This window comes from Lissotriton vulgaris, chromosome 9 (assembly GCF_964263255.1).
Source record: "Lissotriton vulgaris chromosome 9, aLisVul1.2, whole genome shotgun sequence".
NCBI classification, from domain to species: domain Eukaryota; kingdom Metazoa; phylum Chordata; class Amphibia; order Caudata; family Salamandridae; genus Lissotriton; species Lissotriton vulgaris.
In genome coordinates this window covers 1,105,559,378-1,105,586,745 of record NC_141697.1, presented here as the reverse complement: position 1 = coordinate 1,105,586,745, position 27,368 = coordinate 1,105,559,378, and the positions used below count along the sequence as shown (strand labels likewise).

Here is a 27,368-nt window from a genome sequence, read left to right as displayed (position 1 = left end):
TATTGTCCTCAGAATGTTTATGCTTTCACTATGCCTTCACCGTCAGTATAATGGTACACTTAATAGATTACTGGCTCAAATTTCCCCTTTAAAGAATGAAGTAGAGAAACACATATGTGATCTATTTCATAATACTTGCTATTCCCCACCTACAGAGTTAGCTGGTGCTCAAGATGGTGCAGGCCTGTAAGGGGATCAGATGAATTTATATCTGACTAGGGGTGATGTGATCATATTTTGTCATGCCCTGGATGAGACTTTCTCCAACATGTGTGATGCCTCTAAGGGATGCCAAGCTGGGGTCTGGGAGTCATGGAATAGGGCATTTCCATCATCCAGGGGGAGTGACCAGCAGTTCTGTTGGCACTTTCTGGAAGAATTTTTTTGAATTTGTTTAGAAGAGAGAGCTACTACCAGCCCGACTTTGTGTTTTTGGCAATGTATTCCTCAAGGTTGAATCTATGAGACTTTTGGTGAAATTTGAGGTTAGTAGCCATCAAGCTTCATGTCAGTGAGCCAGGGTTGTACTGACTCATATTGACTGTTCTTGGCAGACAAGGAATTCTGTCTTTAGTTGAGCTTCCTGTGGGTGTTGGACATCCAGGTCTGGATGGCGTGCAAGCAGTGTTTAAGTCATTAGATGTCTGAAGCAGAGAAGACTGAAAGCAGCATTGTGTGTTGTTAGCATATTGATGAATCTTGATGCTGTTATCTGTGAGTGAAATTAAATTGAAATAAAAATATTTATAAAGCGCACGACTACCAGGCGGTTTCTTGACGCTAGGGATGCAGACCAGAGAGCTGGGGTGGGGGTGGGCCGCTAGTGTGGGAAGGCTTGGGCAAAAAGAAATGTTTTCAATGCTTTTCGGAACTCCAGGTAGTGAGAGGAGGACCTGAGGGAAAGGGGAAGGGTATTCCAAAAGGCAGGGGCTAGAGTGGAGAATTTTGCGCCTCCCGACTTCTTCTTCCTGAAGCGAGGGACAGACAGGAGAGATTGCGAGGAGGAGCGCAGCTCTCTACTGGGGAGGTAAGCCTTAATTTCAGAAGTGATGAAGGCAGGGGCGGTCCCTGCCCGGGCCTGGAAGGTGATGCAGCCCATCTTGAAAAGGGCGCGCTCCCGGATGGGCAGCCAATGCAATGCTTTGAACAGGGGGGTGACGTGGTGAGACTTGGAAAGGTTGTAAACAAGTCGGGCGGCCTGGTTTTGAACCAGCTGAAGTCGCCGAAGGTTAAATGCGGGGACACCGGTGTACAGAGCATTGCCATAGTCGAGGCGAGAGATGACCATGGCTGAAAGAATAAGTTTAAGGCCGGAAAAGGAAAAAAAAACGGGAAATCTTTCGGATGGTGCGGAGAGTGAGGAAACAGGACGAAACAACTGAACTAATCTGGGAGTGCAGGGTGAGGTGAGCGTTTAATTTTATTCCTAAAGTCTTGACAGAAGGTGAGGGGGAAGGGGGAAGGCCCAGAGAAGAAGGCCAGAACAAAGAATTCCGGGGACTGGAGCAGCCACCTGTTAAAACCAGCTCGATTTTTATCAGGGTTTAACTTCAAATGGTTGTGGTTCATCCAGTCCCTGATAAAAATCATAACTGATTGAAAGTTGTGAATGGACTTTGGGGAAGAGGATAAATAAAAAATAAGCTGGAGGTCATCGGGGTAGTTGTAGATCGTGACCTCCATCTGCTGTAGTGAAAAGATAAGAGGGCAGATGTACAAATTAAACAGAAGAGGGGACAGAGAGGACCCTTGTGGAACCCCACATTGAACCTTACGGGATGGTGCAAAGAAATCGGCCAGGTGGACGGCCTGAGTGCGATCCCTCAGGAAGGAAGAGAGCCAAACCAGAGCAGTTCCCCTGATACCAGTCGCCCCGACACGGGGAAGAAGGATGGAATGGTCAACCATGTCAAAGGCGGTGGATAAATCGAGAAGGACCAGAGCTTGGGGTTGGTTGGTGTCCATTCCCTCTCTGAGATTGTCCATAACGGAGAGAACTACGGACTCCGTGGAGTGCGCGGGCGGAAACCAGCCTGGCTGGGGGCTAAGCATCCATTCTCCTCGGCGAAGGAGCTGAGCACTTTGGTAACGTGTCGTTCCAATATTTTTCCTAGGAAAGAAAGGAGGGAGATGGGGCGATAGTTTACAAGTGAAGAGTGGTCTGCACCGGGCTTCTTTAAGATGGGGATTATTGTCGCGGATTTGTGAAGTTGTGGAACAATGCCTTGAGCAAGGGAGTTATTGAGGAAAGTGAGGGGGGGCCAAGGGCAAGCCAGATAGATTTGTCTTAAGATGTGTGCAGGGCAGGTGTCAGATGGGGAGCCTGATTTTACCCTTAAGAGGAAGGACAGGAACGTCTCTCTGGTCAAGGGGGGAATGTGATCAAGGTACGACCGGGCAGGCGAGGGCTGAGGATCCACAAAAGAGGGGGAGGGAGGGGGGATGTTTGACTTGATATTAGTGATTTTCTCCATGAAATAGTTGTTGAGAGAGTCACAGAGGGCCTGGGAGGGGGAGGGTTTGAGGGAGACTCTGTCCGAGAAGGCCAGGTCCTGCAAAATTGTAAAGATTTCTCTCGATTGGTTTTCCGCGGACAGGATTTTTGAGGATGGACTTCTTGTATTGATTGAGAAGTGTAGTGTATTGTAGCTTGAGAGTAGGACAGTAGGCGCGTCTCCAGGTGCGCTCTGCCTGCCGTACTGCCAGCTTTTCCTCCTTAAACCACCTATTTGCGTCGTTGGTGTGCCTGGCAGTGACTCGTCTTAGGGGGGCCACTTGGTCCACGCCTCTAGCGAGCCATTTGTTTATGGTGTCCGCTTGGGAAGAGGAGAAAAGATCTTGAAGGTTGGGGCTGGAGGCTGAAAGAGAGGAGCAGAGGGATATCATGTCAACGTGGTTCCAATCGCGTGCCAAGGTATTCCTAGGGAGAGGGGGTTTCTTAACAAGACTGGGGTGCAAGAAAAAAGAAATTAAAAAGTGGTCAGACCAGGTGCATGGGGAGACAACAGGGGAAGAAACAGGACAATTGAGCGACCAAACCTGGTCTAGGGTGTGACCGTGGGTATGGGTAGGGATGTGGACGTGAGATGAAAAGTTGAGAGAACGAAAAGATTCCGAGAACTCTTTGGATAAGAGGTCCTCAGCAGGATCGGAGGGCCAAAAGTTGAAATCACCTAGCACTAGGATAGAAGAATTGTTCACAGCCAGAGTAGCTAGCAGGTCCTGGACAGCGGAAAGAAAGTGCGGGGTTTGTTGTGGAGGGCGATACATGAGCAAGCACGTCAGAGGTGTTAGGAAGGAGGCAGAGCAAACGACTAAATAGCCGACCGCTGTGATGGGGGGAGCTGATAATAGCTGAAAATGAAGTCCAGAGCGGACAATCAAGGCGACGCCACCGCCGGCCTTCCTAGCCGGTCGGTCAGCGCGGAGGGCATAGTAGGAGGAGGGGAGGGCGGCTAATAGGATTGGCAGAGAGTCCGGGCAAAACCAAGTCTCTGTGAGAAACAGAAGATCTGGCTTATGCGTGTCAAGCAGAACAAATAGTTCATGATGATGCTTGACCACCGATCTAGTGTTCAAAAGAAAAACAGAGATTGCAGGGGCCGCACAAGGTGAGAAAGGCAGCTCTGGTAAAATAAGGGGGGAAGGAGGCGGGGGCAAGGTACAGGGAGTGAAAGGAGGGGTGGGAGAAGTCAGCCTAAGGCCGAGTTTGAAAATGTTGGCAATGGTGGAGCCTGCCAGTGGCCACGACCCTTGTAAGGATCGGAGCTGGGCTGACGAGTAAGTTAAAAAATGGGCATAGTGGGGTGCCCCTCGCCCCGGCCGGCCACGGACAGGCGCAGACGGGCTTGCCTTTGGCGCGCCCGCTGCGCGAGCGCATTGGGGGGTCTTTAAATAGGGGAGGAGCGCGAGGACAGCAGCGCTGACCTGGGCAGCCTCTGTGCCCCGGTCCAAGATGGCACCCGCTACACCGTCAGCCCGCCGGTACAAGCGGCACTCGGCCGCGCCGGATCGGGACTCGGGGAGCCGGGACCAACGGAATTAAAAGTAAGTGCAAAGTACAAGTTTAAAAGATACCAGTTTTAAAAATGCCGCTTTTTTTACTCAAAGTGGCGAAATGAACAGAGTCTTCGCGCACAGCAACAGCAGACGCGAACCCACTGCCACTGGGTCACTAGCATCCACTGTGTGCGCGCAAAGGGAGCTCCTAAAATAGGGGAGGAGCGCGAGGACTGCAGCGCTGACTTGGGCAGCATCTGAGCCCCGGTCCAAGATGGCACCCGCTACCCCGACAGCCCGCCGGTTCAAGCGGCACTCAGCCGTGCCGGATCAAGACTCGGGGAGCCGGGACCAACGGAATAAAAAGTAAGTGCAAAGTAAAAGTTTAAAAGATACCAGTTTTAAAAATGCCGTTTTTTTTACTCAAAGTGGCGAAATGAACAGAGCCTTCGCGCACAGCAACAGCAGACGCGAACCCACTGCCACTGGGTCACTAGCATCCAAGTAGAGTAGAGTACCAAGCAGCTCCATGTATAGATAAAAGATGACAGGAGACAGTATGAAGACCTGAGGACTCCCCAGGTGAATGGATCTTTTGGGACCTGGAGATGTCCATGTAAACAAACTAGTCTGATTGGAAAAGTAGGAGGAGAAAAAGTGAAGGGCATTGCCAGTGAATCCAATTTGAGGCTGGATGCCTCTTATGTTCTTTTATTTAGAAATAAACACAATTTAGGGAAAACTATTCCCACATCAAAACAGTGTTCATAGCAACTCTACCCCGTTCTATCAGCATCTGGCCTCTTTGTTGTTCAAATGAAAAGCATACGGCCTGGTTGCACCAAACAAGAAGTTGGAGCTGGACTTCCTTAGATTCACATGTTTTGTATCTTGGGGATCTAAGGGATTAATATCATAATTTTTAAATGATGCTATTTGATCCAATGAAAGAGAAATGTTTATATAACTACAGAGATTTAACCAGGCCTGCAAACACACCTTTTTAGTGTCCAAACACAAATTCTTCATTCTGTGACTGTACAGGGACTCTGTCAGCATCTGTAAATCAACATATAGTTCAAGATGAACAATGTGCATTCTTGAGCACTCAGGTATTTTTGGGATGTGAAATGGTCTTGGTGTCCTTTGGTTTCCATAACAGGCAGCAATGCCCTTTTTCCTTGTTGCAAGCGGGACAGAAGAAGGGTTGGTTTGTCCTTAAGGGCTTTGGGGTGTGCCCCACCGAAACTCCTACATATTCCAGCACAAATATTAAATAGATCAATTTATTTAGAGATACAATTGTATCTCTAAACAAATTAATGTATTTAAGCCTGGGCTGTCTGTCTCAGTCCTCCTGCCCCGCCTCGCTCGAAAGCAGGAAACGGAAGCCAGGCAGTAAATCAGCTTTCTGAACTGATGCAAGGCTTACTGTTCAAAAACACTTAATTGCCATTGTGGTCTATAGTGGTATCCACTGTAGGCCAGTAATGCTTTCAGCATCAAGGTTTGGGTGCTGGAGTCTCCATCCCACTGTCATTCACAGGCATAGATGCACCTTTTCTCATTCGTCACAAGCATGTGTGATTGGTGACTTTTCCTCTGGAATGAAAAGTATTATAATGCTAATTTTGTGTTATGTATATTATGGTAAGACCCCTGGTCACGCTAACCTCCCCACTGTGTCACCCAAGGCCCTGGCTGCACGTCACTGTAAGAAGTGGTGCTGCTGTATTTGTTCCCCACAAAATGTATCCAAATGACAAGCAGCGTTTTTGTTCCCTTGCGAAGTTGATCCAAATATCTTGAGTCAAATGGATAAAGTGTGATAAAACTGGCCCTATCTACATGCCCTTAACATTAATGCCAAAAACATGGATTGATTTATGAACAATGAATGTTAAAAACGTTAAGGCAATGCATGTCAGTGATTTAGTTCCTCTCTTATTTCACATGTTTTACTTAATCTTGCATTCCCCAAGAGAATTAGCTATTCTATCATATTGGGTTTGTGTATTTTGTTCCGTGCATCTGATTTGCTCTTGCAAAGTGCATACTTTGAGCTGAGCCAGGTGTTTGAGGCCTTTGATTGAGAGCTCTGTGGGTGAAGCCAAAACAAAGTGGCTGTCAGTGGGTTGGTCTCTCTGCAGAGTACGCAGAACAATGGTGAATTATTTCAGTTGCAATAGAAATTCTGTGGAAATGTATGTGAAGGGGAACACAGATGTCAAAATATTTACAAGGAAATAAATTGCTTAAATGTGTGAATTGCAATGTGTTTGGAAGTGGTGAAGTGTGGGAGATGTGAAGAAGTGCATTCGGGTAAGAGTGAAAAGAGGGTGCTAATGAGGAAAGAGAGGTGGTTGAAGATGTGCAGAAGGATGAGGTATATATTGAGAAAAAGGGCATACATATCTAACATAAGGCACACATAACTGAAGCCCAAACTCTATACACAGGTATCTATACCAATACACAATTTCAGAATTGAAACATTTTCAATGTTATTTATAACAAATCATTGTTATTCATTTATCTAAACAGTTAACAACCATTGACAAAGCCAATCATACGGACATGGTTTAGGCGTATGTCAGGTATTTGTTATTATCTGGCTGCACTTACATCTCACAGAGAAACCAAAATACCGGTTGGTGGCCCACTTTGGTAATCACAGAAATGTATTTTACAAGTTCCCTTTTGGAGAGCCCCCACTTTTTTCATCCCAATTAAAGACCTGTCTACACATATTTCTATATGATGATTGCAGGCAGCTGCTGTGGGTGCTTCCTGAAGCCTGGTTAGAGCCTTTTCTTCCAAAGTTGATGCTGCGTGCAGTGTAAGACACTGGGCCAGCACACACTTTAAAGGGCTGAAGTTGTCGAGCTGTACAATTTGCACATTATAGTAACTGCTGAACATATTAATGCAGTGATATTTGGGGCAGTGTATAATGTGTTTAATATTCCATGACTATACGTTCCCATTTCTTTATAAGCCTTGCTTTATCACTAAATTTAATTTCTTTAAAATGCATCATTTGTCATTCTTTTTAAAAAGAATTCTCAGGGGGAAGACCCACCCATGTTTGTTCATTAACCTTGCTCGCGTCACTTGCTACATAAAAGTCATACCCAACTTTTACGCCGCACCACTTTCAAATGGCACCAGCCCCCACTGGACAGAAAGGAAGAAAGTAACTGACAGTTACGTCAACCCGGATTATAGTCATTGCCCTGCATTACAAGTGCCTTCAGCACACCTCATATTGGCCTGACACATTATTCTCTTGTGTAGCAGGTGTACTGAACAAAATAGGAAATAGACAATGCCAGAGAGAAAAGGGGAGACATGCATTTGGGTAGCCACACTTATCTCATTGTCAGTCAAAGTTCTGAATATGAATATATATATTTTTGATCCTACCTACAAACTCCTGTTCAGAAGAATTATTAATGACAAAATAAAAATACTGAAAACAACTATGAACTGTATGGGCAGGGGTTCAACCGGAAATACCTGTATAAAGCAAGAAATTGTGCTTGTGACATATAATTTATGTTTTTTATACATGTATGTTTGGTGATTATGTGTGATTTAGACTGTCCACTCATTTTTACAAGCATCAAAGCATTGTGCAATATGAAGATTTTAAGTACAGAAGAAGGTTTAGAGGGTATGAGGGGAGATTGGATATACCAAGGGTAGAAGTACAGTCTGAAGATTTGAAGGGTGCTGGGATGAGGTTAACGCGAATAGTCAGGTCAGAAACTGAATGGTGGAGTTGTGGGTGAAAAGGGGTGAGATGAGAGGGGGTGTATGTCAGAACTCTTCAGGGGTTTGCAGACATATGTGTGGGCATAACATGATAAGGTTTTGCTTGAAAAGATCTTTTTCAGCTTCTTGTGAAAGTGCAGAAATAATGGAGCCTGATGAATCTAGACAGGAATTGTATTCCAGATCCATACCGCATAGACAGAGAATGCATAGAGTCTATGCTTATCTATTCTGCATTTCCTAATGTCCAATCTGGAAAAACTACTCGTATCTTCCATGTGTCCTCCTTTGAAAATCTTGGTCACTTGGATTAGCTAAGCACCCGAGGAGACAGTCTTGTTTCAGTGCAGATCTTGAAGGTGAAGCACTCTTAAACTTGGGGGCAGTGGAGAGCCGTTATAAGCCTGTTATACATGTGAAGACAATTTGAATAAGTAAGTATTCTGCTGCATGGAGAATGCTCTTTACTGAAGTTATGTGGATCTCAGAGATACTGAAGAGGATTGCTTCGATCAAGCTAGGAAATTACCAGAGCCTGGACAGCAGGTCAGAAGTCTTTTTCAGGTAGAAAGATCTTCACTGTATAGTGCACAGGACCAGGACCTCATAAAATGAGGTGGTGGGTTAACTGAAGTAGGTCTTTTTAAGAAAGAAGGCACCACATTTTTTAAATTGGCTATTCTTTTCATTTGCATCATTGCAATCGGCTTTAAGAATTTACAAGTGCCTTCCTTGTGCTTCCTGTGTGTGAGGCGGTGAGTGAGATGTCAAGGAGTTTGTGTGTGTTAGATGTTCTTCAGTAGTGTGTATGATTGAAAGCGGTCTATGAGCTGGTTGTGATGGTGAAGAAGGTGTGGGTCACGCACTCCTCGGTGTACCAAAGTTAGTATTTTGTGGTGTGCTGCGGAGATATCACCCCCCGACAAGAAGGTGTGGAAATCACTTATGGTTGGTGGCACCTAGTGTAGATGCCAACTCTCAGCGCACAACCTCAGTTTGAAACAAATAAGTTTCTTCAATGAATCATTCCAAATTGTAACCAAAAATTAAACCAAGTTCATCATTGATTTCTCCATGTTTAATTTCACATGTATTGTTTCTCCAAATCAATGAAATTTCATGTCATGAATGTATCCAATATCACAGAGTATGGGTGCACATCATTTCCCAATGCATTTCGGATACTAGATCCTTCATCAGGGGAATCCTAGGAACAAGATAAAATGAACTAAGTATGATCCTCGACGGCGGAACGGTACATACAAAAGATTACCACTGTGCATAATATCCCAGTTTAAATAAGTGCGCGAAATGTGAGATAAAAGTGACGTAAAAGCACCTGAGTCAAACGTGTTCGCAAATGATAAAGTGAAGGAATAACGCTGTGAGATGGAAGCTAAGAATCACATAGTGCTCGGTGAATATAGCGTGCTAATAAAGTGACTGCTCGCATATTTATCGGCGTTACGCATAAACACACATCGAGTCCATTATTTCCCCAAGGTAAAACATTAATCATGCTGGAGTGGCGTAAGCATTAAACCCGATTTAGAGTGCACTTACGATAAACTGCAGGCAAGAACACGCGTCCTGCCGTTTGCGCCCTTCGCCATTAGTTGAGGAACGTAGTGTTCCGTGAAAGCGGAAGTTTAACGAGGGTGGCAAGTAAAAATAAAGAAAGGACCAACAGAGTGGCGGCCATGTTAGAGTGGTGAATTGAAACGTGAACCTCAGAGAGAGGGGGTTGAAAATGAAAGTCGGGTGAAAACAAAGTATAAACATAACGAGTTCAAAAGGGACTGAATATAAATGAGCATATGGAAGCTGTGTTAAATGCAAGACATATTAAACAATACAAAAAACAAATGAATCAAAGTATTCACAAGTAAATGCTGAATGTCGCATCAGTTAGAGCAGTTGCACTAGAGATAACATTGAAACTCCATCCGATCATTCAGACCAGATGGTTTCATGGTCTGAAGAAATTTAATCCAGTGGTTTTCACGCTGCAACAAAAAATTGTTGTTGTCTCTGTCGTCTCGCTTATTCACCACTTCTACAGCAGCGAACCTCAATTGACTGATGTTATGTCTGTATTCTTTGAAATGTAGTGCCAAATTCGATTTAATGTTAGCTGTTCTTATATTACTCTTGTGTTCGTTAATTCTCACTTTAAGCTTGCGTATAGTTTTGCCTGTGTACATCAGTCCACACGGGCATTTGATGATGTATATGACATTTTCAGTGTCGCAAGTGGCATTCAATTTGAGTCTCACATCTGTGCCCTTCATGGGATGTTTCAGTACAGGGCCTTAGATCATGTTATTGCAGTTCTGACAATTCAGACAAGGTTGGTTACCTTTGTAGTTGACATTTGTTATGGTTTTGGGTTTTTTTATAAGTTCCTTTAGATTATTTCCCCTTTTGTAAGCAAACAGTGGTTGTTCACTGAAGATTCCATTGAAGTCCTGTTCTTGGCTGACAATTGGCCAGTGTTTCAAGATGGAAGTTTTGTAAGCCCTGGAGGCCTCAGAAAATTTAGATACAATAACAGGTCTTGTCTTTTGGCTTTTTTGCTGTGTTGCTAATGCTTCCTCTCGTTTGATTTTATCACATCGTTCTTTGGCGTGAGTCAAAATGGTTTGGGGGTATCCCCTTTTGGCAAAGCGTGTCAACATCTCAGAAGCTTGTTCTTCATATTTGTGACTGTTAGATGCAATCCGTTTAACCCGTAGCAGTTGTGAAAACGGAAGATGATTTTTGAGTGATCTTTGATGATAAGAGTTGTAATGAAGGGTGTTATTCTTGTCAGTGTGTTTCCTGTATAGGTCAGTCTCCAGATGATCTCGCATCCTTGTTACTCGCACATCGAGAAATGTGATGGTATTCTGACTGATTTCATGGGTAAATTGTATCCGATCATTGATGTGATTCAAATCCTTTACTGCTTTAGTTAGGGATTCATGGTCTCCTTTCCATAATACGAAAATGTCATCAATATATCGCAAGAATGACATGGCATGTTGAATCCAAGGTGTCTGATTCAAGATATGGTTCTCCTCAAAGTAAATCATAAATGCATTTGCGTAGACCGGAGCAGCGCAATTGCCCATGGAGGTCCCGGACAATTGTGCATAGCATTGATCATTCCAAGAGAAATAACTCTGATAGAGAGTGAAGTGCATCAGTTGCATCAGAAAAATTTGAAAATCATTAGAAAGGTCAGATTGTAGTAAAATGTTCTCCACTGCTTCCATACCAAGATCATGCGGGATACTTGTGTACAAAGATTTGACATCAATGGAACAAAGATAGATGGTGGCGTCTTCCTCAAATCGGATGTCAATGATCTTCTGTAGAAAATGTGTAGTGTCCCTTATGTAGGTCCGAGATTGCTGAATGAGAGGTTGGAGATAACGATCAATGAATTTGCCTGTGTTCTCATGGATACTACCACGTGTAGACACGATGGGTCTGAATGGGGGTTGGGTGATGCTCTTGTGAACCTTCGGCAGCATGTACATGCTAGGAGTGCTGGAGTTGACAGGTGACAGAAATTTCTTGGTTTTGGTGTCTATGGTTCCATGTTCTTCAGCCATGGTCAGTATGTTGATCAAAACTTCTCCATATTGTTTCGTTGGGTTGAAATGAATAGGGCCATACGTGTTGATGTCAGACAAATGCAGATGAACTTGTTCATTATAAAATGAGGTGTCCATGAGTACCAGTGCACCCCCCTTATCAGCAGTTAGGTATGTAATTTCTTTTTTGTTAGCCAGATTGTTCAGCAGTGAATATTCCTTGTTGGTCAAGTTAGTGTGTCTGGTCCTTTTAGAAAAATTGATTTTGCTGATATCATTTCTAACCAGATTTTCAAAGATATCGAATGATTTATGGCTGATGGGTGCCATAAAAGAGCTCTTCGCCCGTAATCCTCTCAGTTGGTCTTCTCGGTTGGTGTCTTGAGGAGGTAAAACATTATCAAAGAAATGTCTTAACCGTAAACTACGCATAAATTTGAATAAGCTAACCTCAAGCTCTAACTCGTTGGTGTGACTGGTTGGAATAAATGAGGTACCCTTCTGCAGTACGTTTATTTCTTGGTCAGACAACCTGTAAGAGGATATGTTGATCACTAGGTTATCTTCTTCTTTGGTTTGTCCACCCTCTGGTTCAGTGTGGTGCTTCTCAATTCTCTCTCCCTCTCTTTCTCTCTTTCTTTCTCTCTTTCTTTTGACCTGGCTCCTCCTGGGTCGTCTCTTTCTCCCGGGCCTTCCCCTAAAAAAGGAACCGTAGAGAGGGTGGAGGATTCGGCACTAGTTGAAGGTGTTTGTGAGTTGGTGGGTCGTTGTTCAGGTCGTGTATCTTCCTCTGAGGATGAAGTCTCTGTGGCAGTGTTGGTATTAGACCTTGGTGGTTTGTTTTGACGTCTCCTAGCGTAAACCTCTGCCCAAGAGTATACCTCGCCTAGCTTATAGTCTATAGTATCTCTGCGATACTTGCGTATTTTGCGTTCATTGATTTCCCTGGTGTGTTTGTCTAGTTGAATGGTTATATCTTCCAATATCTTGGACCATTCCTCCTTGGGTAACATGTCACTGAGTTCTTGTTTGCATAGTTGTATGTCTCTGTTGAGTTCCTCCAATGCTCTGGATAGTTCATCGACTATTAATAATATCAAATCCAGCGAGCATTTATTTAGAATGGCGTACCATCTCTCTACAAATTTCGAGCTGTTCCTGCATAAGAGTGGTTTTAGCGGGACTCGGAGCCCCCTTGGGATTTGTTGTGCTTTATGATAGCGAATTAGAGTACTGGCGTGAAGCCTTTGACTAATTTCCTTTTTTGAAAAGTAGAGTAGTTGTTTGAGGCAACTTTCTTTATTTCTGACGGATCCTTGTGAATTATCCACCTCTGGGATCAAAGCATAAATTTTATCTACATCTTCGGTGTTGAAAGCAAAGGTGTCTGCTTTTAAATCAGTGAGTGCCGTAATGTCATCATAAGCCATTGTGTGTTCAGTAGGTAGGTGATTTGGGGTGCAGTGTCCCTGGTCAGGGTCAACTTGAAGAAGAAGAAGGTGTGGGTCACGCACTCCTCGGTGTATGTACCGTTCCGCCGTCGAGGATCATACTTAGTTCATTTTATCTTGTTCCTAGGATTCCCCTGATGAAGGATCTAGTATCCGAAATGCATTGGGAAATGATGTGCACCCATACTCTGTGATATTGGATACATTCATGACATGAAATTTCATTGATTTGGAGAAACAATACATGTGAAATTAAACATGGAGAAATCAATGATGAACTTGGTTTAATTTTTGGTTACAATTTGGAATGATTCATTGAAGAAACTTATTTGTTTCAAACTGAGGTTGTGCGCTGAGAGTTGGCATCTACACTAGGTGCCACCAACCATAACTGGTTGTGATGGTGCACAGACATATTACAAAGAGCAAAGCTATGATGTTGTGCAGTATGCAGTGTAAGATGCATGTGTTCTAGTCCTTACAAAGTCCTAAGAGCTCCAAACAGATAACATCCCCCATCTTATTCATTCTCTGCTTTGGACTCCCATTTGAGATCGCCATGAGTTAGGCGAGTTTTAAGCTTCCAGTTAAGCTGTTCCTTGCTTAAGAGTGGCTTGTGGGGTTGAAAATGTTCCTTCTCAGTGGCGACTGCTAAGGAACGTTTGTTGATGGGGAGAGGAGGTTAGAAAAAAGAAAAGACGACTTACCTGCCGCTACCTCTTCTCCATCCTCCCTCTGTTCCTGGCTCGTGGAAGCACCCAGGCTCCCAGACTCCCCTAAGCCAATCACAATGCTGCTGTCGTCAGCATGATAGCACCCTCGTGATTTGCATGAGTGGCCTGGTTTGACGCTTAGACAGTGCCTGTGACTGTTTTCTACCTGGCTATGTAACACAGCCAGCTGCAGAAATGCTAAGGCTGCATGTCTGTTTGGCCAGCCCAAGATGGCCGGCCAAACGGTCATGCGCACTAATGGTTTATCAACCATCCCTCCACCCTCTGATGAAAGTCAAGCCCCGCCCTGCTCTAACCTAGCTCCATACTAAAAATAACATGTAAGTAACTTTGTGTTATCATTTTATTTAACCTTTTGCACTGCTCAGAGAGCAGTGGGACAACGCTCCCCTGCCTTAGCGGAGGAGCCACCGTTGTTCCTTTTAGTTTGTTTTCTGGCTTAGATGTGAACATGTTCTTTGCACCTTTGACTGGCTGGATGGATAGCTTCAGGTTATATGGCCTGTCTTGTACTGAACTGCAGTCTGGTTGGTGGACAGATTTACTTCTAGTTGGGATGTATGTTTTGTAGCTGAGGTGGGAAAATGTTCACGTTTTTGATCGGCTTCTGATTTAGACAGGAACATGTGCCTTGTTTGTAATTAATTGGTTTTCAGTTTAGGTGGACTGGATTGTGACTTGCTTGTGCCTGATTGCGAATGAGTGTCTAGTTTTGTGGCCTACCTCGTCCTAAACATTTGTCTTTTTAGATTATCTATATATTATTTGAATTGTTTTGATTTTAAATAACGTAGTGGCATCATTCACTTAATGTCCACTGTAAAGTAGGATATGTTGACATCGCCTTGTTTGATATTTTGGGATCACTGACATAATATCGAGGGACAGAATATCGACCATCAAGAATATCGTTGAAAAAATATCGACAGACAAAATATCGAGTTTCTATCTACAAACAGGTAAGTACAAAAATATCGAGTTAAAAATATTGTTTACTAAAATATAGTTTTTAATAATATCGACTTTACTAAAAACAATGTTAAATTAAATTAATATTAAAAATTAATTACTAAAAAATACATAAATTAACTTATAATAATTAAATAATTAATGAAACTTAGAATTTTTTTTAATTCATATTTGTTAAAACATATATATATAGTAACAAAATATAATTAAATAATAGCTAATATTATTAACGTACAATAACAAAAGTGTATAAATTACTATTCCCACTCCAAAGAGTGCAAGCATAGGGAAAGCATTGGATAGCGTAGGGGTTAAAATTACTATTCCCACTCCAGTGGGTGCAACAGTAGGGAAAGCGTTGGATAGCGTAGGGGTAAAAATTACTATTCCTACTCCAGTGGGTGCAGCAGTAGGGAAAGCGTTGGATAGCGTAAGGGTAAAAATTACTATTCCCACTCCAAAGACTGCAACAGTAGAGAAAGCGTTGGATAGCGTAAGGGTAAAAATTACTATTCCCACTCCAAAGAGTGCAACAGTAGGGAAAGCGTTGGATAGCGTAAGGGTAAAAATTACTATTCCCACTCCAGTGGGTGCAACAGTAGGGAAAGCGTTGGATAGTGTAGTGGTTAAAATTACTATTCCCACTCCAGTGGGTGCAACAGTAGGGAAAGCGTTGGATAGCGTAGGGGTTAAAATTACTATTCCCACTTCAAAGAGTGCAACAGTAGGGAAAGCGTTGGATAGCGTAGGGGTTAAAATTACTATTCCCACTCCAGTGGGTGCAACAGTAGGGAAAGCGTTGGATAGCGTAGGGGTTAAAATTACTATTCCCACTCCAAAAAGTGCGACAGTAGGGAAAGCGTTGGATAGCGTAGGGGTTAAAATTACTATTCCCACTCCAGTGGGTGCAACAGTAGGGAAAGCGTTGGATAGCGTAGGGGTTAAAATCACTATTCCCACTCTAGTGGGTGCAACAGTAGGGAAAGCGTTGGATAGCGTAGGGGTTAAAATTACTATTCCCACTCCAAAGAGTGCAACAGTAGGAAAAGCTTTGGATAGCGTAAGGGTTAAAATTACTATTCCCACTCCAGAGAATACAACATTAGGGAAAGTAAATACTTCATATATTATTTAAAAATTAATAAATTAATATCTATTAATAATTAATTAAAAATAATTAAAAATTTAATATAATATCATTATTTTTTTAAATGACTAATTAACAATAATTATTTCAATTGATTACCTATTAATACAAATTAATTACAAATTAACAATTAATTATTCAATAATTAAAAATTATTTCCAATTAAATAACATTAAATACATTTAATTAATTAATTATTAATAAATTACTTCCCACCCTATTCCCCTATAAACCCACAACCCTCTACAGGAAATAAATTATTAAAATTAACATAATTAACAATTAATCAATTAAATTAAATTAATTGGCAAATACATTTTTTATAATTACCCATAAATACTTAATTAATAATTAATTCTAAATAAATACCAACAAATAATTTTACATATTTAATTAATTATAATTTAATTACTTCCCACCCAATTCCCCTATAAACCCACAACCCTCTACAGAAAATAAATTAGTAAAATTTACATAACTACCAATTAATCAATTATTTAAAATTAGTTACCAATTAAAATGTAATTAACAAAAATAAATTAATTAACAATTAAAAATTACTATCAATAAATACATTTACATATTTAATTAATTATAATTAAATTACTTCCCACCCTATTCCCCTATAAACCCACAACCCGCTACAGAATTAAATTACGCAATAATTATAAAAACAAAATTCATTAATTAAAATTAATTATAACATAAATACACACTTTTCACACATATTATAACATAAAAATACACTATAAAAAATAAGATATTAAAAATTCGATATTTTTAACTATCTATATTATATACTTCGATATTTTAACTTTCTATATTTTTAATAGTCGATATTATATCACTTACCTTAAAAACGATATTTTGGTTATCTATATTCTGTCCTGTCGATATTTTGTCCAGTCTATATTTACAACTCGATATTATGTCCAAACGATATTTTGGACTCGATATTATGTCTGTGCACCGATATTTTGAAGTTACTAATGCAATAGTGAGTGGTGGACTGTGGCGGAGCGGTTTTAGATATCGAGTACTGACGATCACTTTTAAATGCTGTAGAGTACTTGCTTAGTACTTCAGTATTCCTGTTTTATGCCAATAGAATCAAAAATATAATTGAAGTTAGTAGAATGTAAAATATTTGCCTCCATTGTGGACACTTCTACTATGACTTTCCAATCAGAATTCTAATAGAAGATAGGGATTAAAATCATAGATTGACAGTAGTATTTACAAGTGCAATTGATGCATAGAAAGTTAACATTTACTTACCTACAAATCCAGAATGTTCTGCTTAAGAATCACTCTCTGAGCTGAGGTTGCAAATTCCAGCCCCTTGACTGTTGGCCGTGCAGCATCTAGACTATAGTTAAGGCTCCCAGTTTCACGTTTTTACTGTTTTTTACGGATTCTTACAGAGAGAAAGCCATATATTTTCCTGTTGTACATATTGTATATATGGCTACAATTGCAAAATAGGTCTTTTTTTAGCAACTCTCAATGCCATCAATCACGATTGCCAGATGTACAACAGTGCTCATTAACGAATAGCAGATATGCATAAGGGGTAAGATTTCCTACTGAAGATGAAGCCGGTACAGATGTGTAGGCGTGTGTACAGTACACATGTTTTCATTTGAGTGCATTGATGTATCATATATGTGTACTAATGCACTAAAACCCATTAGGTATTCAAGTATAATTTAACATTTATTATTTAAATGAATGCGGAAATATATTAGTTGCAGCTTCATTTTCACAAAAAACAAACCAAATACAAATAACCACGGACATAATGAGCAAAAAATTAAAAAAATGTGGATACTTGCAGAAGAAAATGCTGAAAAATAAATACCTCAAGACTGGGAGCCCTACTTATCAACTGGTAAATTACTGGAAAATTACCATAATCAATTTTTTCGGCAGTAATATAGACAACATGAACAATACATCTTAATCATAATAGAACACAATTCTTCAAGAAAGGTGCTCTGAGTTAATAGAATCACTATGAGATATATTATAGCCATGTGTATGCTCATATTGGAAGCACTAACTACTAGATAATACCTAACGCATAAGGCCATTTTAATGGCTAACCCATTCTCACCCTGCGATAACTCAATTATATTTTTTCCATAAATATTTGATTCAACGTCACCTCCTTACCTCCTCCTTACATTCTCAGTCTCAGACTCATTTTGTTTATTCTCATCTTCATTTTCAAGTCTTTCTTTTTGTGCACAGATAAACACACCACATAGTCGATCTATGTAATCAGCTCTGCTGGTGTATTTTGCATTCAACATTAATAATGAATTTAAATTATCATTGCTTGTTCCTTTACCTTTCAGAGTTGAATTTAATTAAATAAATTCATGGATACATCAGATTTATAAAGTTAACATTTTTATTAGAAGAACATTACTAATTATACTGTTTATATTTTGGTGCTCTATTCTGGTTCTGGCTTTCCTCATTTTGTCTTTCTTTTTTTGTCTTTCTTTCTTTCCTTCCTTCCTTCCTTCCTTCCTTCCTTCCTTCCTTCCTTCCTTCCTTCCTTCCTTCCTTCCTTCCTTCCTTCCTTCCTTCCTTCCTTCCTTCCTTCCTTCCTTCCTTCCTTCCTTCCTTCCTTCCTTCCTAGTTGTACAATGGAAGGATAATGAGTGGGGCCCCTTTGTGCAAGAGTGAGTTTGCAGTGATGGGGGGAGTCTTCTGCAAGTGGGAAAATCCTGACACATAAATACCACCATCTGGTGCCTCATTTGGATTGGGGCATCCACTTGAACATGAAGCCTCACTTCTGAAATTGACAAACACTAATGCGGGTTAGGAATTGCAAACCCAGCATCGAGAATGCGTTCACGACGCAGGATTACTTTAGTCCTTTTCTGGTCTAATCTTGGGTTATGGCTGGAACAGAGCTTGGCAGCAGGGGTGGGACCACCGGTTGTTCAGCCTAAATCCTGTTTTCATATGTTAGATTAGTCAGACTATATCCACCCCTAAAGAGCAGGCTAAAGTAGGAGCTTCTTGAGTAGGGGTACACACCAAGTGCCCCCTACCTCTGCCCAGCAGAGACATTTTCACCACTGCTCTAGTTGACCAATGGGTGTAAATGGACAAGTGATAGAAGTAGCCCACTATACCCCTTTTCCCGTGTTTCCACATGGAGCGGTGTAGTTCAGGGGTTCAGTCTTTTTCTTGGCTATAAAACCATGTGGATACATTTACCAACCAGCTGATACATTTTCCATCCAAACTTTATTCAGTTAGGGTAATTGAATTGGCTTCCTCTGAAACTAGGTTTCTTCAATTTTTAACATCTTTAATATTTTGTACTTCATGAATGAATCATTTCAATTCAATATGTTTGTCGTACATGAAGAATATTAGTTTGTTATCGTATATATGTGTGTGTGTGTGTGTGTGTGTGTGTAAGGTACGGAACCAGTATGGAAGTTGAGCAGTGTTTGTCGTGTAGTTTTTTTGGTTAACCACAGCATATTCTAAGTCATTCTAACTCGATAAACTGCTAAGTTACTCGGTTTGCTCATAAATATTTCCTTTCTTGTCATAATGACCCATTGTTAGACCTGCTGTGATTGCCTCACTCTTTTTGCTTCTGACCGCCTGTTTTTGACTGTGTGTCGCATTTCGTTTTTGCTTGTTTTGAGAATCTGGGCACTTTACAATGGGGAACATCCATTACCACGCGGTTTTTACACCGCACTACCACTACAATGCGGGCTTTACAACGCAAGTCGTTACCACGACTTGCGCTGGAGGGCGCTCTAGGCTAAGGAATAGTAGATTTACTATTCCAACACCTTCCCTACTGTACGTAGGCTGGTGATGGAATAGTAAATCTTACTATTCCTAAGTCCAGAACCCTACAGCGCAAGTCGTGGTAACGACTTGCGTTGTAAAGCCCGCGTTGTAATGGCACGCGGGGTGAAAGCTCGCGTTGTATTGACATACAACCCTTTACAACTGCTGACCAGTGCTATAGTGCAAGAGCTACCTGTGTAAAATTTATGGGTGATAGTTTAATCCATGGTTAGCATATTTGATTTACTAGTAAGTCCCTAGTAAAGTGCAACAGGTGTTCTCAGGGCCTGTAAATCTAATGCTACTAGTGGGCCAGCAGCACTGATAGGGCCACCAACATGAGATGCCCTGCAAACATGTCTCACACCTGCCAGTGCAGTGTCTGTGTGTGCAGTTTTAAACTACCATTTAGACCTGGCAAGTGTTCCCACTTGCAAGCCCAAAACGTCCTTTTTACTACATTTAAGTCACCTACGATACGCACAATACAGCCTCATGGGCATGGAGTAGTGTATTTAAAAGGTAGGGCATGTACTGGTGTGTTTTACATGTCCTAATTGTGATATACTGCTAATTTTGCATTTCACTATTGCAAGGACTATCTCTTCCAGAGGGTAACATAGAGATTGCTTTGAAATATTTTTCAAATGTATCTTTGCCATTGGGAGCAGATAGAGATTTGGAGTTTAGAGTCTCTGAACTCACAATTTAAAAATGCATCTTTAGGTGAAGTTGGTTTTTAAATTGCGTGTTTGAAAATGCCACTTTTAGAAAGTGGACATTTTCTTACTTAACCATTCTGTTTCTCTGCCTGTCTGTAGAATACAAATCTGGGTTGGCTGACAGTTGGGCTCTTGTGCTTTACTCTAGAGAGTCACACAAAGGGAGATGAGGTGTGCCTTGTATATACTGATGACCCATCATCAGGATGATGGGCCTTCCTGAGCTACAGTGGTGGGAGGAGTTGTCCCTGACACCTGAATAGGGTTGTATTTGTCCTCACACAAATCCATCTCCACCCCCCTGTAGTGTGTCTGGAGCCAGGTGAGGGAGAGGCAGGCTGTTGATCACTACAAAGACTTTCCTTTGAAGTTTGTGACACCCCAAAATCAGAACACTTTTGGACTGAGTACATTCTGCCAAAAGGAAGAGCTGGATGCTGTAGTAGGGACTGCTACTTTGCCTGCTGCTTTGTTTTGCTGGCTTGCTGTTTACTGCTTCTGTCCTTGTAGTGCAACGACTGGACTTTGCTTTCACCATCCTGCTTCCAAGGGTCTCCAAGAGCTTGTGCGCGCTTGTCTCTTGTTAACAAGTCTCAGGGCCATCAAAGACGTCACCTACCAGTGCCTGGGTTTCCTGCTGAGAGTCCTGACTTGCCACATGGTGCCAAGTCCAGTTCCTGGGTCCTTGGAAGTGTAACCTGGTGATTTTATTGGGAGAATCCATGCATTGACTCCCAGGGTCTGTTTTCTCGATGCATCACTACAAAAGATCAACACATAGCCGCTGCCTGCACCCAGGCCTGGTTCCCGCTGGAAGCATCAACCGCGGCTTTCACCGCAGGTCCCAGCTCACTGTCTCAGTGCATCAGAAAAATCACTGCATTGTGAGTTCCAAGCTCTGTGTCACTGATGTCCGTGGCACCCACTCTAACGCAGCACGTGCTCACGGCTGAAGAATCAATGCAGCACCTGCATCGCCGCTGCAAAATCGACTCACCACCTACATTGCTGCTTCCGCATTTACGCAGCATATCTGGATTTTTGATGCATCGTCCCTCGATGCTGACTCTTCATCGGTACAGCGCCACAGTAAGGAACCAAAGCCACTTGTCCAGAAGCCAATGCATCACCTTCCCTGCTAGTAAAGAACTGGCACATCACCTCCCTTGCCAATAAGGAACCAATACATTGACTCCCCTGCCCAGCAGTAAATAACTGATGCATCACCTCTTCTGTGTAGTAAGGAACGAATGCATTGCTTTGTTTTTTCGGCACCTGATCTCCCCTGCTCCTTGCACCGTCTTTGATTTTTGATGCATCTGATGTACTTTGTGATTAACAAACGCATCCATTGATTTCTATGGACTAAACTTGCTCAATTTTGTCATTTTGTTTTTTTCAGATAAATATTGGCTATTTTTCTAAACTGATGTGTACTCCTTTTGTAGTATTTTTACTGTGTTACTATGTGTATGTACACATGTTTTACGCATTGCCTAGGAGTTAAGCTTGACTGCTCTTGCCAAGCTACCATGGGGTTGAGCAGGGATTATTTTAGCTGTGGATAGGGTGCAAACCACTGCCATCTAGAGACCCCATTTCTAACACTCATAATGTGCTTACATATAGTTTGCTCCTCTCTCCCCCTCCAGGAGTCCCACTGTGATTGTCTAATTGGATGCTACAGTGTTGCTGTGTTCTTGACTCAGACAGCTGAAGTATAATCTCCGCTCAATCACCTATTTCCTTCACAGCACTCTTATTCCTCCTATTGACTGTCAAATGTATCCCCTCTGAAGAGACCCATGCCAATAAATGTCTTTCGCCCTAATACATTGGAATGCAGCAAGTGGATGTCTATCCAGCACTGTCCCCAGGGCTGTCAATCTATGTCTCTTTTTATCCCTTCTCAGGTTTGGGATGATTTCGAAGAGCCAGTGCTTAATCAATACTTCTGAAACCTCACAGGGATTTAATAGGCTTGCTCCTTTTCCATCTAAGCTATCTACCAAATTTAATTTCTTAAACTATTCGTTCTATTTTTTATTATTTTTTCAATTAGAGTGTTTTTACCACAATACATGTCCAAAGCAGGTATTAAAACCCTGTTATTTTCTTCTAGGGGCGTTTTCGCATTAACCTCCAAGGAACTGGTCTTGCTCTGACAGACTCAACCAAATGGATGTCTCAAGGAAATTATGCTGTGGCTGAAATAAAAAAATCACCAGTAAGATAATGTTTTATAGATAAGCTATGACGTGTGACATTGTAATTGCTTTATATGTTAGTGTATAGAAAGTGTGTTATCTCTGATACCCTTTTGAACAGATAAACTGACTCTGGCTCCAAAAAATTGTCAAAAACCTCTACATCACCGGCCATGCCCTCTCCTTAGGGGGCCCTTCTACACTAACAAATTGCCACTCTGCTAACCTGACATGTACCTCTGACACCAGGGTCAGGCCACCGTTGCAAGCCCCACAACAAGAGAAAGTCTAGGGCAGTATAGAATCATTTTGGCAGGTATGGGACAGTTTTTTCAGTGGGAGCAGTATTTATGGAGAGCTTTATCAGCTCTTGACTTTGCTTGGAAATCTTTGCAATCAATTTGACTGATATTTGGAGGTTTCAGGTGCCAGTATGTTATGTTATATTATGTTAGTATGAATTTGTAGAGCACACGCTCACCCCAGGGTTTCTTGGCGCTGTGTGCCGCTGGGGAACCCGTCTTGGCTTTCCCTGTGAGATGGTCCCTATTGGGCATCCCCAAGGTGAAGCCAGGCATGCCCGGCAGCGAGGGGGCCATTGTGGAGATTAAGCAAGCTATTGCCCAGAGTTGCAGCGTGGGACCCATGGTTAGAGAGGCACCGAGGCGAGATTTATCGAGCCCGCTGACTTTGGTTCCGTACCCTGCCGCGTCGGGATATGAACCCTGGTCCCAGGCCGACCTCTGCTTCTGGGTCTGCCGCCTCTAACCGGTGAGCCACACTTCTCCAAACTATTTGTCAGTTACCTGAGTAATACTGTACATGGTAAGGGATACTCTATTTCTCACCATACTTTATGGACCCCTGAAAAGTGCTAAAACGGTCATGGAGTCCATCTGGCAATGTAAGGCTGCAATCTTAGGGTATCACCCACTGGTAGCTGAAAAAGGCACTATGTTACATTTTACATTTCAATTTGGCTTTCGGTCTCGCCATTCCACGGAATCGGAGCTGCTGTTGGCCACGGAGACCATCAGGCAAGGGGTAGATGAGGGTCAAACTATGGCCCTCATTCTACTAGACCTTAGTTCAGCATTTGACACTGTAGCACATTACACCTTGCTACAGTGTCTAAACAATGGGGGCGTCACAGGGCCAGCGCTGAGATGGATTCAGTCTTTCCTCACTGACCGGGGATTTCGGGTTAGACAGGGTGAACACTACTCTAGGTCATTCGATCTTGATCAGGGGGTACTTCAAGGTTCCTCCTTGAGTCCCACCCTGTTTAACCTGTATGTTTCCCCGGTGGCCACCATTGTTGAGGGCTATGGAATCCAGCTGGTGTCATATGCCGATGACACACAACTGGCCATTTCACTATCACGGGCGACGGATGTTGCGGCGGTCAGCTTCAGTGCCTGCATGCAGGAGCTTGCCTCCTGGATGTCTGACAACTGCCTGAAGCTGTATGGGTCCAAAACTGAGGTGCTCGTGGTGGGGAATGGTCCGAGTGTGTGGTCATCGGCATGGTGGCCGGCCTGTTTGGGCTCTACCCCTATGCCTTGCCAACAAGCAAAAAATCTGGGGGTAATGTTTGACTCCGGTCTTACATTTGCTCCCCAGGTCGATCGAGTAACCGTGATGTGCTTTGGCATTCTTAAAAGTCTACGAAAGATTCTAGATTTACTCCCGGTTGGAGCAAGACAGACTCTTGTGCACGCCCTGGTGACATCTAGACTGGATTACTCCAATCTTCTTTACCTGGGAATAACAGCAAAAAGCCTAAATCGACTCCAGGTACTGCAAAATGCCACAGCTCGGCTGGTGCTAAGACTTCCTAGAAGATCTGCCTCTAGAGCCGGGTTAAAAACGCTCCACTGGCTCCCGGTAAGGGAGAGGATAACTTTTAAAGCTCTATGCATATGCCACCGCATCCTAAATGGCAAGGCACCTAATCCCTTACGGTCCCTTATCACTCCCTACAGCCCAGGACGCAGGCTTAGATCTTCTGGTACCGGGCTACTTGTAGTCCCCAAAATACATAGGACCCGAATGGGAGGCAGATCCTTTAGATTACTGGCGGCGAGGAGCTGGAACATGCTTCCGACGGAGCTGCGTCTTGAACCCTCCGAAGTAAAATTCCGTAGAGCTCTAAAAACACATCTTTTCAGTTCAGGTTTGGTGTAGCCTCCCCATTGTGTATGCTCACTCTCGCTTTTTTAGCGCGGGGACACGCCGGTGTGCGTAATGCCATGCGCTTTATAAAATTCCAAAATAAAATAAATAAATAAATAAAAGCTGCCAATACGGATCACTGACAGAATATCGAGGAGCAGAATATCGTCCTGACAAAATATTGATGGAAAAATATAGAACGACAGAATATCGACTTACTATCTACAAACAGGTAAGTACAAAAATATCGAATCGTAAACATCGTTGTAAATAATATAGCTTGCTAAAATATCGAATTTTTTAAATGTCTTAAAAGTAATATAAAATTAATTAAATTATCAATATAATTAAGTAAAACATACTTAAAAATAATTTAAAAAAGTAAAAATTAATAAATAATAAATAACATGTAAAAAATAAACATTCAATTTTATTATATATATTAACTTAATAATATTACAAATAATTATTGTTTTTGATTATAACAGATTAAAAACATAATTTAAAATATAATTGCATATATATAGATAAAACTATAACATAAAAATAATTATATATAATAAGTTACAACATTAAAATATTTTTTATAAAATAATATTTTACACTTCATTAAATATAACATTACTGGAAACATTGCATAGCGTAGGGGATAAAATAACTATTTCCACTCCAACAAATGGTACACTAGTGTTGGCTAGTGGGTAGATAAAAATTACTATTCCCACTCCAGAGAGTGCAACAGTAGGGAAAGAGTTGGATAGCGGGTGGATAAAAATTACTATTCCTACTCCAGGTAGTGCAACAGTAAGGAAAGTGTCGGATAGCGGGAGGGTAAAAATGACTATTCCCGCTCCAGTGAGTGCAACAGTAGGGAAAGTGTTGGATAGTGTAGGGGAAAAATTTAGTATACCCACTCCTGCAATATAATTACCAATACCAAGTAAATATTTTTGAAAATTAATTTACCTCACACCATTTTCCCCTATAAATGTCACCTACAATATTGTGAAATATTAATAAATTAACATAATTATTTAAAAATGAATTAACTTATTACAATTAACAATAACATTAATAACCATCAAATCTAAATTAATTCAGAAAATGAACACTATAAAATAACTTTTACTAAATATAATATAAAAAATAATAAAAATTACATTAAAACTAAAGTACTTCCTACCCTAGTCCCCTATCAACCCCAACCCCACTCCTGGAAAAAAAGCACACAATTAACATATTTACAAATTATTTATTAATAATTAATATATAATTAATTACTGGTTGATAAAATTAACACAATTAACATTATTACCAATTAATTAGTAATTAGTATTCAATTTATAATGAATTAATAATAAATTAACTTAATTAACAATACAAATTATTAAATACAAAATTGTTACTTAATAAAATAATAAATCAATTTCAAAAAAATTACTTCCCACCCTATTTCCCTATAAACCCACAACCCGCTACAGAAATAAATTGCACAAAAAATAATTAACATATAATTAATTATTTATTAATATTTCTAGACAATATAATATAATTAAATTACTTCCCACTCTATTCCCCTATAAACCCACAACCGCTACGGATTTAAATACACAAATTTAAATTAATTACAATTCATTATTTTGAAAAAATACAAACATACAATACAAAAATAATACATACTTTTAACACATATACTAACACTAAAAACACTATAAAAAAAATGATATTTTTAACAACTATATTATGACTGTCGATATTACTAACTTCGATATTATTAAAAATGATATTTCTTACCTGCATTTCGATATTCTGCACCACTTTATTCTTGTAAGTCGATAGTATGCCCATTCTATATTTTAGACTCGATATTTTGCCATGTCAATATTACAAATTTGATGTTCTGACTGATTACCGCAAATACACCCCGTCACTGAGGGGTGCCTCAAATAAAATATTTTGGTTGTGATCAGTTAATGCTCTATTCCTATTGAAATCTATGACATTTTTTTTATTCATACTGGCTCTATTGTTCCCCCTCATACCTGGTGTAGGTACGTGTGGCCGCAGTGGAAATGAGCGCGAAGATGTGTAATCGCCCCTGAAAGCATGTATTCTTGAGTCTTTCAAAGGCTTTGTTTAAAACTGCCTAAGGGCCTGTGCAGAAGTGGACCATTAATATATGTGAGCCAGTATGCAACCCTCTATGATACACTGTCTGACCCCAGAGAGCGTACTTGCCCACAAGAATTTTCCATTTCTTTCTATGCCCAAAGAGCCATACTTAAAAGGGTTCTTAATTGCTGGTCGTCACTTTACCCTTCCTGCGTTATCTATGGTATCTTGTTACACAAAGCCTAAAAATAAGTATTTGTACACCTGAGTTGAGTAGATTTTCATAAACGTATTCATGTTAATCTTTAAGTACAGCCAAATCTCATCGGAAGCATTAATAGCTCATCACAAGTGCCTCCAAAAACACTCCGACTCAAGTGTTTTATGCCTTTCCTGGGGGGAATAAGGATTTTGCCATTCCAGTTACCTGTTCCCGACATGCCCTTCCATCAGTGTTAAATTGACTTTATGAGACACAGTATAACTAAACACTTTCGACCCGATTTTCATGAATGTGGGAGTGATTCAGGGCAACAATTGCGCTGTCTCTCTTTATCACACCACAATAACTCTCACACCTATACACACAATCTCTCTTTGACTTACATCCATGTCGAGTCGTACAATCTCACACAAATTCTCTCTCAACGCACATAC

At 41.2% G+C, this 27,368-nt stretch overlaps 1 protein-coding gene across 1 annotated transcript in view; it reads left to right on the top strand.

Annotated features, from left to right (window-relative positions):
- Window positions 1-27,368, top strand: part of ADAMTS9 (ADAM metallopeptidase with thrombospondin type 1 motif 9) — a 914,249-nt gene that overhangs the window by 865,931 nt on the left and 20,950 nt on the right. Inside the window, exon 39 of the mRNA XM_086939088.1 lies at window positions 22,340-22,444. Coding sequence (XP_086795214.1) covers window positions 22,340-22,444 — 105 coding nt within the window. The remainder of the gene's footprint in view (window positions 1-22,339; window positions 22,445-27,368) is intronic.